The sequence below is a fragment of the Numida meleagris genome, unplaced genomic scaffold (genome assembly GCF_002078875.1).
Source record: "Numida meleagris isolate 19003 breed g44 Domestic line unplaced genomic scaffold, NumMel1.0 unplaced_Scaffold303, whole genome shotgun sequence".
Taxonomy (NCBI): Eukaryota; Metazoa; Chordata; class Aves; order Galliformes; family Numididae; genus Numida; species Numida meleagris.
The window spans coordinates 128591-141256 of NW_018364544.1; the positions used below are offsets into that span (position 1 = coordinate 128591).

Here is a 12666-nt window from a genome sequence, read left to right on the forward strand (position 1 = left end):
TCTATCCCAAGTTGGAAGGGACCCATTGGGATCTATCCCAAGTTGGAAGGGACCCATTGGGATCTATCCCAAGTTGGAAGGGACCCATTGGGATCATCCCATCCAACTCTTGGCTCCACAGCTGCCACGTGCACGTGGGTTTTGTGCCCATTCCTCTCGCTGCTCGCGGTCTTGGTCCAGGTAGGTGTGATCCACGCGTCCTCCTTGGACACCAGCAAAAATGTCCCTGCTTTTTGAGGTCTGATCCTGGTCCGTCCGAGCCCCATAGAGCTCAGCAGGATTCACCCGTGTGTTGTCAGCCCCAGGCAGGGTTGCAGGGCTGTGATCAGCTCCACCGTCCCAAGGGTTCCACCACCGAGCCCGGGATGATGCTCAGCTGCGCACCCGGAGGACCCGCAGCCCATGAGATGCCATCTGCTTTGTAGGGTGGGTGAAACCAACCCCTCCAGGTTGGCAGGAGCGTGGCTGGAGCCGTGCACATCTCCCCTTTAGCCTGCTTAGTTGCAGGAGCGATTATCCACCAAATACTTTGGCGCGGGATTAAACCCTCTTAAGTGTGGCTCAGCAATCCTCCCGTAATCCGGACCCGGCCGTAGCAGGACAGGGCAGCAGGAGCAGAGGGGGTTGATCTGCTGGGAAAGCTTTTTCTTTCCAACACCCAAATCATGTCGATTGCAAATTGCACTGCAGGAGCCTCACTTGGGCACTGACCTTGGAGCTTTCCTCTCTGTTGCAGATGAGCCTGATCCTGCCCTCTCCGGTGCTGTCCCAGCCCCAGCTCACAGGACCGAACTCGGGTAAGTGCCCTGGGGATGTTGCAGAGCATCTCCCCTTGCTAACAGCACAAAAAAAAAAAAAACCCAAATTTCTGCTTGGCTGTCCCCAAAGAGAGTCATCCCAACCGCTAAGGATGGCACCTTGGAGCCAGCCAGCACCATCCCCTGTCTCCAAAGCACCAACACGGCTTCATTTCTCCACTTCCCACCACCACCCCTTTCTTCTGCCCGTCCCATGCCGCCCCTCGGAGCACCTCAGTTCTGCTTTGCTCTCTTGGGGAGATCCCTGGTGCAAGGGGAAGAGGCGGCTGCGTGGATGGGCGTCCCCAAGCTGCTGCGGGGTGTCCCTAACACCTCCGAGTGCACTGGGGAAAGCAGATGGAGTGGTGGCAACCCAAGGCTCCTTATGGGAATCGCTCTCCCCCAGCCTTTGTTTGGCGATACAGCCCATGCCCAGCACGTTTTCCTGGGTTTATTTTAGTGCCCTGCTGTTGACTGATCCTTCCTGGGCCAGCGGTTTCCTCAGTGAGTTATTTTGAATAGCGTTTGTGGTGCGTATGGGAATTGCATTTCCCTATCGCTATCGCGTGATGGAGAGCCCGGCCTCTCAATTCCTCTGCGAGTGGAATGAAAAGAAAAGAAAGCAGGGGAAGATTTGGAGCTGGGAGGGCAAGTGCAGGAACTGGTTTGCCCCTGAATTCTGCTTTTGGGGAAATAAATAGGTTTAAAAACGATGAGAGAGAGACGCGTGGAACCAGCAGCCCCACTGTCCCCAACAAAGAGAGGTGCTTTGTTCTCCTGGCAGCACAGCCTGACCTGTGAGATAGGGTTTGCTGGCCCGGAGCATCTCCTTGCACAAGGTCTCGAGTCCTTGGGCTCTTCCAGGCTCTGGGTTTCTTCCCTTGGGAGCAGTTTCAGCAGAGCACCAGGACGTGCCACTCTTGGCCGCTCATCCCTTCCATCAGCGCTGTGTAGATGGGAGTGGGTGGCACCCGTAGCTCCTCTGTGTTCCCATCCCTGCTCCGAGCCTTAGGCTGCAGGTTGGGGTCTGCTGGCACCTTCCAGACCCCACGAAGCTGCCGATGGAGATGTCCTCTTCCTCCCGTGGGGGTCCTGTTGGCATTGGGCCTTCTGCTCTGGTTGAGATTTGGGTCACGGCTGCTCTTTGAGGGTATCTAGGTTGCTTGGACTCTTCTCAGAAGCCTAAATGTGGGTGTCAGGTGCTCTTGGGTTTCTTGGTTTCCCGAGCGAGCCTCCCACCACCCTTGCAGAAGGGCTGGGTGCTCTTGTCTCAGCATGCAGATGTCTCCAATCCCTTGGGGCATCCTGAAGGACGTTGGGTACCTTCGTTGCACCTGCGTGGTCCCCTTTTTTCTCATCCAGGGAAAAGCTCCCAAGCCCAAATGCAGGACTTCCAAAGCCATTGGGATTCCCCATGGGCATGCTCTTCAGAACCCAACACATCTTTGCTGTGGTGGCGGTGCCAGCGGCACCCTCTTGAGTGGCACAAGGCCACCCCGTCCACCACTCAGGTTGCCCCATGGAGACTTTTTTTCCAGCCACTTGATGGGATCTTGCTAGCTTTGGGGTCCTGCTGAAGGCCTGGGGGAGGAACCCGTTCAATTCAGTGTGATTTGGGGTATCTGCAACAGGGAGGATGGTTAGCATTCCCCCCTCCCGCAGCAGAGAGGGACTTGCACTTCACGATGGGGACAAACTGTCCAAAAGTATGGTCCACATTGGCACGTCACTCCTGGTTTTTACGCAGCTCGTTGTCCTGCTCTTTGGCTTGTTAGTACCAGGCGTCATCGTTGGGTAAAAGGGCAACAGCCAGCGCAGGGTGGGACGGGACGAGCGGTCCTTGGGCTCGTTTTCTTTCGTCCTAAATCCTTGATGCTTGGGGTGAGAGGGGAGAAACGCGCCTGTTACCCCGTTCACCAGCCGTGAACTGTCCAAACTTTCTTTTGCAGCTCCAAGACCGAAGAGCACGTAGAGTTCCAGAAGGCTTTGTACAGAGCGGACGCCAGGAGCTCCCTGGAGCTGCGCGCCATGACCGTGTCCGGCAGCGTCCCCTGGGACACCTCCGCCCTGGAGACGCGAGCGGGCGACGGCAGAGAAGAAAGCACTTTAGAGAGACTCTCCAGCCTGAAGGACTCCAAGGACGTGTCGGCGTTCCCGGGGGATCCCCAGGTTGTAAACACGGTGCGGGTGGATCCTGAGGAGCTGGAGAGCGACGCCGAGGAGCTGGGCGCTGGCATGGCGGCAGCCGGGACGCCCAACCCTTGCGCGGGGCCGCCGGCGGGTGGCGGGGAGGAGAAATACCTTAAACCTGAACCAAAGCAACTCGAAGGTGTCGGCAAAGAGCACTTAGAGAAAAGCAAGAGGGGGATCCAGAGGGTCGACTGGATTTCTCGACCCAGCAGAAGCCCGAGTCCTCACTACAAAGACGTGAGCAAGCCGACGGATGTAGCAACCAACTTACCCTTCCGGGGAAAGGCCGTGTGCGAAGTGCCTCCTGCGCTGACTCCGACGGTGTTCAGGAAATCTCTGAACCCTGTCCTCAGCAAGCCCAAAACCCTCGAGACCCCCTCGTCCCACAGGAAGGGGCTGGGGCTCGACTCGGACCCGGGTGAGATGGGCGCGCTCAACGCGAGCGAGTGGACCATCCCAAAGCCGGCTCTGCAGCTCGGCGCCGACCTCGCCGTCGGCAAACAGTCGTGGACGGTGAATTCTGAGGATTCGGTGGAGAGGATCCCGTTGATGTCCCTGGAGCCCGCTCCCTGCAGCTCCTACGACGTGGAGATGAGGCCCTACGTGTGCAGCGTGCTGGTGGAGGAGCAGGGCAAAGAGGAGCTGGGCCCCGAGGAGGACCCCACGGTGTACACGTGCATCGAGTGCAGCATCTACTTCAAGAAGAAGGAGCACCTGATGGATCACATGCTCCAGCACAACCGCGGACCAGGGAGGGACCAAGACGGGGACGCTCTCGGAGGGCAGTGCCAGTTCTGCTGCAATGAGTGCGGGTGGGCGTTCGGGGACCTCGCGTCCCTGGAGCAGCACAAAAGGCTCCACCAGGAATCCAGGGAAAAAATCATCGAGGAGATCCAGAAGCTGAACGAGTTCCCGGATGAAGGTCGGGAAGCCCGGCTGCAGTGCCCCAAGTGCGTGTTCGGCACCAACTCTTCCAAGATCTTCGTGCAGCACGCCAAGATGCACGTCAAGGAGAGGAAGGACCAAGGGGCGAAGAGCTTGAACCTCTTTGGGGGCGGAGAGCTGCGGGATAGCCCCGTGCACGGCGTGTACAAACACTTCAAACCCAACGAGCACATGGCCCTGCAAGCTCAGGCACCTCCGCACGGCAAAGGGCTCAGCACCTGCATGCTCTGCAGCTTCCCGGCGCCCAACGAGAACATCCTGAAAGAGCACATGAAATACGCTCACTCTCACCTCGCTTGGGACGCGGAGGTGTACGAAGAAGATCCCAACCAACCGGGAACCAGCAGGGACGCCTACAGCCCCGCCAGGCCGGGCCGCTTTGCGGAGGCTGATTATTTTGGCAAAGCGGAGCAGCTCTTCCCTCCGCCCCACCGGGAAAGCGCGGCGCATTACGACGTCCACGGCTTCGCCGTCGATCACCCAAGGCTCAACAAAAGCAACGGGGGTAGCAAAAAGGACTACGCGACGTCGGGGTTCCACGCCAGGAAAGCGGCCCCGTACGCTGCCCCGCACAAAAACCCGGGGCTCTCCTCCACCAAGGCTTATTCGCAGTTGGCTCTGCAGCACCTGAAAAAAAAAACGGCGGCTCAGCACCTCGAAGCCGAAGGCGATGGTTTGAGGAGTCACCCGACGGGGCTGGAGGAGGTCAAGCACAAATGGATGTTCATCAATGAGGTGGGGGGCGTGGAAGGGGAGTTCTCCATGAGCACGGACATGGACTTGACGGAGCACAGAGTCACCAAACCCGTCACCATCCCTCAAGCTGCTTTGGACCTCAAGAGGACGTACAGGGACACGCTGAGAGCCACGGACCCTTCCATCGCCTCCGAAGAGCAGCAGCAGCAGCTGCGGATGATGGTGCCCATCGTTCTGCTGGAGGAGGTCAACCCGCACCCCAAAGCGAAGAAGCGGCCCCGGGCGAAGCCCTACAAGAAGAAAGCAGCGTTCCCGTCGCGGGAGTTCGTGATGGAAGAGCCTCTTCCCTTGGATGTGCTCCTGTTGGACTCTCCATTGGAGTTTGACGACTTTTTGGACTCCGACTCGCCCATGTTGAAGAATGAGGAGAGGAAGTGCCCGTACTGCCCGGATCGGTTCCACAACGGCATCGGGTTGGCCAACCACGTGCGGGGCCACCTCAACCGGGTTGGGGTGAGCTACAACGTCCGGCATTTCATCTCGGCGGAAGAAGTGAAAGCTATTGAGCAAAAATTTTCCTTCCAAAAGAAGAAGAAAAAAGGTAGTATGTATTCAATTCGCCGTGCTTTCTATTTTCTTGTTTTAATCGGTGGGGTTTAGAAAACACCCCCCCAGACTATGGGTACGTATGGTGCCGTGGCCAGCCTCGATGGCTGCGTCTCACGGCTCTTTTGGGTCTAACAACCCCTTCCCAAAGGCTTGATCCCAACTTTTCCCCGCTGACTCTGTTCTTCTTTCCTCAGTTGCAAACTTCGACCCGAGCACGTTCAGCCTGATGCGGTGCGAGTTCTGCGGGGCCGGCTTCGACACGCGCGCCGGGCTCTCCAGCCACGCCAGGGCCCACCTGAGAGACTTTGGTATTACCAACTGGGAGCTCACCATCTCGCCCATCAACATCCTCAAGGAGCTGCTGGCCAACTCGGCCGAGTACCCCATGCTGCAGGCGGCGGTGGGAGCGGAGCCCTCGTCCCCAGGCCGAGAGCCGCACGGCTTCGTGCCCCGCAAGAGCATGACCCCCATCTCCGAGTGCAGCATTCCACGCTCTCCTCTGTCCCCGTTCCCCCCGTCTTGGGGAGATGAGTCCTTGCAGTCCTACAGAGACGGTGAGTGAAGCCACAAACCCTTTTGTCGGCAGCTTGTCTCAATCCTTGGGGCGAGGGATGGATTGCTTGGCGGAACCTGGTGTCGATTTGTGCGTCTCCGTCGTGGTGGTGGTGCTGGGTGAAGTCTGAGCCGGGTTTGGGGCAGGTGGTGATGAAGGATCTCAAGCTGTGGATGGAGGGATCGCCTCCTGCTTGGGTGGCAACTGTGCTTAGGAAGAAGGTTTCCATCAGCAAAACTCGTAAACCCAGAAACTCATTGGGGTGTTTGAGTCAGAGGAGTGTGCTGTGGGATATTTGGGGCGGAGAAGTGTTGGGTGTTGGTGCTGAGCGTGGCCACCCTGCTCTTTACCTGTGCAGGGGGAGCGGTGTTCACCCCTTGGCTGCTCATTTTCCCTAGGTGTTGTCTCCCCAAGGGGAATTGGAAGCTTGACCTTTGGGTCTTAGCGAGTCCCTTCCATCCGCCGAGCCCTCGAAATACTCACGGAGCGGCGCTGGGTTCAGAGCAATGCGTCCCCAGCAGCTTTCAAACTTCCCCTCCCAAAAAAACTGACTTGGCACAAAACCTTTGCCACAGTGGCGTTCTCCCAAAGGCTAAAAGCTTGCTCGCACGTCATGAGAAAGTGACACTGTGTGCTCCATCACTTTTTAGAAGTCCTTCTTGGGGAGGTTCTGCTCAGCACGATCCTACATGAGCTTCTCACTGCAGGGATGCATCTGTCTTTAATTGAAGTGTCATAAAGCCTGTAATCCCAGCTCTCCGTAACGAACACAAATGAGCACAGCCAATGCCAGCTCTTAATTCTTGGCTTGGCAGAGCTGGAAGATGAAGAGCTCCAAGCCCAGGACAGGGGTTGATGCCAAGGGGAGGGCTCAGCAGAGTTCCTGCTGCTGGTGGCTGGGTGCTCCCGCTGTCTGGAGCAATCATTCAGAAATTACTGGGTGTGCAGTGCCCCAAATTCACGGGCACGAGGCACTGTGGATAGTGCTTGAAAGCTCAGGGTCTAGTAGGCATGGATGCTGGGAGGTGTCACAGTGAAGGAGTGCAGCCACCTTCTGGTGGAGGAGGAGGTTAAAGCAGTTCTGACCATAGTGAACTCAATCAGATGTCCCCAGTATTAAATTTAAGGGAAAAAGGGGTGGAAAAAAAAAAACAAAAGTGGAGGATGTGTCTTGAGGAAAGGGCTGTGCGTTGAACTGGGATTTTGCCCATGGGTTTGGCCAATGTTGCTCAATGTTTTGGCGTGTGACGTTGGGAACACCTCCTCCATCCCACCTCCAGCTCAGGTTGCAGAATGAGAGTGGGGTGGAACCCAAAGCCAACTCACCAAAAAGGTGACAAACTCCACAAAAAAAAAGGGGGGGAAGTGCCGCGTGCTGCTCCCTCGCTCCGGGGTTGGGCGTGCAATCATTGCACGGCGTCGTTGGGCCGCTTGGTATCGATCGAACTCTTGCAAAGGAGCTGAGCAAGCAGTTGTTGGGTTGAGGCTGGGGACATGGGGCACGTCATCTGTGGGGGTTGGGGACGTGGGGTGCTTGATCAGTAAGGGGGGGATTTGAGGTTTGTTATAGGAATCCGTGGGTTTGCTTCGATCGCGTGGGAGACATCAGAGCGCTGAGAGCTCCAGCGAGTGGCGTCGGGTCTCAGCAGCCTCTCCTGCTTCTCTCTGCTCATGTTTTTTAGGCCAATTTGCGGAAGGTTTTAAGCACCGTTAACGAGGTTTGGGCTGGGAGCAGGTGGTAGCGAGCTGCTGGAAGGGCTCTGCCTGCATCGCGAGCTGACTTGGTGTTTCCTTCTTGGATTTTGGTGTAACACAGAGTAATATCTTGCTGGTTGGATGGTACGGCGTCAGGGAACTGATCCTATATCCTTGCCGGACAAGGATTCCGAAATGCGGCTGCCCCTTCCTTCTCTTGCTCCTCTCTTCCCTCTCTAAAGCCTAAATGGATCAAAACCCCATGTTGATGGCACTGAGGAGGTTCCTCATTGCAAAGCTTCGTTTCTGTTGGTGCAGCCTTCGGGGAGCAGGTTTGGGGCTGCGGATCTGCTTGTTTCCCAGCATTTTGGCTGCCGACGGCTTTCCATGCATCTCCGAGCACAGAGCCCATAGCGGGGTGGGCACAGGTTATTGCCCTTCCAGTTTTCCAGAAGGGCAAAGAGAGAAGCCCTGGTAATTACGGAGCTGTCAGTCTCGCTTCGGTGCCCAGCAAAATGATGGAGGTTATCAGGGGGCTATTGGGGAAAAAAAAAACACCTGCAAGGCAACGTGGTCATTGGTCACAGCCAACAAGCACGAAGGGACAGCCATCCCCTTGAAGGTCGCCCAGCTGGGGGACAAAGGGGAGATGGCGGGGGTGGTTTTTAATGATTTTTTGGCAAATCTTGAGGCTTTCTGGGCAAAACACGCAGCGCAGAGCTGGATAAATACATGATGTGATGGCTGGAAGGCAGCGCCATCGTTGGTCACAGCCAACATCCATGGAGGGATGGCCATGCCCTGTGTGTCATCTTGAAGGTCACCCAACTGGGCGACAAGGAGAAGATGGTGGAGGTGTTGTTGTTTTGTTTTGTTGGTTTTTTTTTTTTTAATGAATTTTTGCTCATATGAAGACTTGATGGACAAAATATCCAGTGTGAAGGTAGTAAACACACAATGCGTTGGGTGAGCGGTTGGGTTGTCCATGTTCAAGAAGCCTTCGGATGATGCTCTGATGGTTGAACTCTTGGGTTGACTCTTGGCTTGCCCAAAAATCTCCCCCCCAAAAAAACCCTAAAATAAAACCAAAATTAGGGAGTCCACTGCTGTGGGGCCAGGAGCTGGGCTCGATGGCCCCTTCCAATTGGGGGTATCTTTAGTTGCAAAGAGCTTTCAGCTTCATCACAGATGTTTGGAGAAATATTAAAATCTGTTGCGGAACAGTTGGATTTCAGGATTCCTCCCCCCCTCCATCTCTTTTTCCAGCATTTTCTCCCTCTTTTAGTTCTGTCTGCTGGTGTCTTGGGTTTTTTCCCCTTGCCTGCATGGAGTGGCATTGCCCTTCCTTGTCCTCCAGGCACTCGACCCAACCCTGACCTGGATGGCACAGGGCTGCAGTGCCAAGGAAAGGCCCTCGATGGCAGCCCCTTCCCCAAAAGAAGGGCACCCGATGGTGACCTCTTCCCCAGCACAGCTGGAGCTGGAAGAGGACATTCAATGCTGATTTTTTTTTTTCTTTTGAGCCTCGTTTCCTCCTTCTCACTTTGACACGAGAGCAAAGAGCTCGGCACAGCTCCGATTTCCATTCTGAGCTTTGCTTTCTCTGATTGTGGCCGCCCCCCCCCCCCCCCCAAAGGAGAAGAAAAGGAATCAAAATCAAAACGCTGGAGCTTTGTAGATGGGGTCTGGTGTCTTTTCTCCCATCCACGAGGCTCATCCTGTGTTCGATGGATGTCAGAAACCCTTCTGGAGGTACCTGACCCCGACAAGGCCACCTCCAGAGCCAGATCAGAAAGCTCAGGGCTGTGTCCCATTGAACCATGTCCCATTGAACCATGTCCCATTGAACCATGTCCCATTGAACCATGTCCCATTGAATTTGCGTAGGGTGGAGGTGACACCCCCTCCGCTGTGCCCTGAGGACCCTCCTTGTGCTGCTCTCCTGACCTACTTTCCGCTGCCTTTCATTCTTTTCTTGACTTCCAGCTCCTCGCAAAGCTCTTGTTGGCTTCTTACTTCTTTTCCTGCCCTATTTTCACACGAGCTGAGCTACGGCCACAGGAGATGGCACTGAAATCCTTCATCCAGGTCTTTCCGTGCAGGACTTATCGGAGTTATCGATGCTCCCTGGGTGTAGGGCTGCAGTAACCCCTTCCACCTTTCAGTTGCGACAACAACGATAGGGAATCAATTTCTTTCTCAATGCTTTGGGGAAAACCCGTTTTGGGATAGCTGGAGGAAGGGATGCTTGATGCTGGGGGAGCTCTGAGTTGGGATGAGCCTGAAACACGGCGCGACAGCCCCAACCCCAACCGAGCATTGCAACGTCACATACTGCTTGCATTCCAGGACATGAGAACGTGGCTTATTTCTTGTACTCCTCCCCATCCCATTAAATTTCAGCTAGCGATACCTCGAGGTCTTACTTCCCCGTGCATTTTTTCAGCAATGCTTCCCTCCAAGCCCAGGAGAGCAGTTCCACCCCATGGTTAAACCTGGCTGAACCCAACACGCGTCGCCAAAAGGGAAGGCAGCTGGCGTGCACAGTTCAGGAGCGAAGCCAATGAAGGGAAGCACCGTGTTGGAAACCATCGGGGAAATGGAAAACACAACGCAGAGCTGGCCAAGCCTCTTGGCAGAGCTCTGGGCGCCTGGCTGGCTGGCAAAAACTGATTCTTTCATCCCTATCGCGCACGGAGCCAATTAGTGGCACAGCAATTGCGCTCTCCATGCCCTATTCTCATCATTTTCTTGCACTGTAGGATGATGTATGGACGGCCATGGGACCCAGCGGGATCCATCTCAAGGTGCTCAAAGAGTTGGCTGATGTCATCATGAGACCTCTCTCAATTATTATTTTGTTTAATGGCCTTGGGAATCAGGAGCCAAGAAGGGCAAGAGAGAAGCCCCCGGTAATTATAGGGCTGTTTGTCTCACTTCGGTGCCTGTAAAAATTACAGAGATTGTTCAAGGGGTTGAAAGCCAACAGTAATTGATCACAGCGACACGGGTTCATAAGGGGAAAGTCCTGCTTAACGAACTTAATTTCCTTTATGACAAAGTTACCCACCTCACTGACCAAAGGAAGCCGGGTGATGTCATCTTGTTGGATTTCAGCACCTCTCTGCTCTCTGGTGGCCCGAGGGAAGGGCACAGAGCTCTGTCGGGGGACGTTGTTAGATATTAGGAAAAGGTTCTTCCCCAGAGGGTGGTGGGCATGGATCAGATTCCCAGGGCAGTGGTCACGGCCCCGAGCACACAGAATGTTGGGGCACCACTCTCAGACACAGGGTTTGGGTTTCAGGTGGTCCTGTGTGGGGCCAGGAGTTCTCCATAAGGGAACTTTTGGGGCTGGTGTATGGAGTTGTGCGGGACGCTGGCCACTATTACGAGATTTCTTTCGGATATTCTGAGCGCGCCACGTGGAGTTGGGGTGTTTCACTTCAGTAGGAATTTGAATCTCTAAAAACTTCACTGTGCTGTAAAATTGGGTGTCCAGCACGGGTCTGGTTTTCTTTTAGCTGTGGGTGCTCTCGTCTCGCCCACTGCCCCTTCTTGGGTTGGGTTCTGCGCTGGTGGTCAAGTTTTGTGTTGGCCATAGGGGGTCAGTGTTGGCCGTGGGGGGCTGGCATTGGGTAGGGTTTTGCGTTGGCCATAGGGATTGCCATTGGGTAGGGTTTTGCATTGGCCATAGAGGTTGGCATTGGGTAGGGTTTTGCGTTGGCCATAGAGGTTGGCATTGGGTAGGGTTTTGCGTTGGCCATAGAGGTTGGCATTGGGTAGGGTTTTGCGTTGGCCATAGAGGTTGGCATTGGGTAGGGTATTGTGTTGGCCATAGGGATTGCCATTGGGTAGAGTTTTGCGTTGGCCATAGAGGTTGGCATTGGGTAGGGTTCAGTGTTGGCCATAGGGTTTTGCGCTGGCTGTAGGTCAGTGCTGACCGTAGGGGTTGGCATTGGGCGTTAGGGCTCAGTGTTGACTTTAGGGGTTTTGCATTGGGTTTGGGGGTTTTGCATTGGGTTTGGGGGTTTTGCATTGGGCTTGGGTTTGACATAGGGCGCAGGGGATCAGGGTTGAGTAGGGTTTGGCTGTAGGGGCTTGGCGTTGGGTTGGGTTGCATGCTGTTGGCTGTCGTTGAGTTGCGTGGCCCCATCAGTGGCAAAAGCATCTTTTGGGCTCCGTAACCAGCTTTTACCTGATAGATTTTGTTTCATAGCTTAAGCATCAGGCAGCGTGTGGCCATGGCTCCCTTCTCCCACCACCCGCTGTAGTGGTGGGGTGGTTTTTGCCTAAAACCTGAGGTTCTCGGCACTGGTTGCGGTAGCGCTGTTGGTCTCGTTTGGGGATCAGTTATTCTTGGGAGAGGAGCTGTATTTTCAGGGAGATTTTATTGCTCATCCCCTTGAGTCTGTGTTGGTGCATTCTTTGTACTGTGGGCATCGTGGAGCATTGACAGTGCCTCGGGATAGCATGCGGGGACAGCAAAGTGCTCCTTTTTGCGTCTCCAGTAGAAACCAGTGGGGTCCTTACGTGTGGGGTGTGTGGGGCAGGGTGTGAGGGGTCATGGAGCTGGGCCTTGTTCTGGATGTGGGGGCAGTGAGGCCCTGGGTAGGCCCGAGGGGCTGGGTGGGGGACTGGGGTGTGGTGGGGAGACCTTGGGGTCACTGAGGAGGGCTCCCATCTATGGGTCTGCCCATCCATGGGGCTCTCCTGTTCCATCCACTGGGGACTGCCCCACCATTAGGGGCTCCCCTGCCCTCCGTGGGTCTCCCATCCGTTGGGGTCTCCCATCCTTTCTCACGGAGCTGCCTTCCCCTTCTATGGGTCTTCTCATCTGTGGGGTTCTCGCTTCCATAGGGCTGTCCCATCCATGGGGCTCCCCTCCCTACATAGTCTATCATCTGTGGGGCTGCCCCTCCATTGGGAGCTCTATCCCATTGGGGGTTCCCATCCCTTCGATGTCCCCCCCTCCTCCCACCCATGGGATTCCCATCCATTGAGCTCTCCCATCCTTTCCATTGGGTCCCCCCCCAACTCCGTGGCTCTCCCCATCCATTGGGGTCCCCTTCCCATCCATTGGGCCCCCCCCCATGGCTCTCCACCATCCACTGGGGTTCCCCCCTCCGTGGCTCTCCCCATCCATCGGGCCCCACCCCTCCCCATGGCTTTCCCCATCCCCAA

At 55.7% G+C, this 12666-nt stretch overlaps 1 protein-coding gene across 1 annotated transcript in view; it reads left to right on the forward strand.

Moving 5' to 3' along the window:
• Positions 1–12666, forward strand: part of WIZ (widely interspaced zinc finger motifs) — a gene marked incomplete at its 3' end in the record, with an annotated part of 45075 nt that overhangs the window by 22133 nt on the left and 10276 nt on the right. The window contains 3 exon segments of the mRNA XM_021382871.1: positions 737–797; positions 2747–5229; positions 5432–5791. Coding sequence (XP_021238546.1) covers positions 737–797; positions 2747–5229; positions 5432–5791 — 2904 coding nt within the window.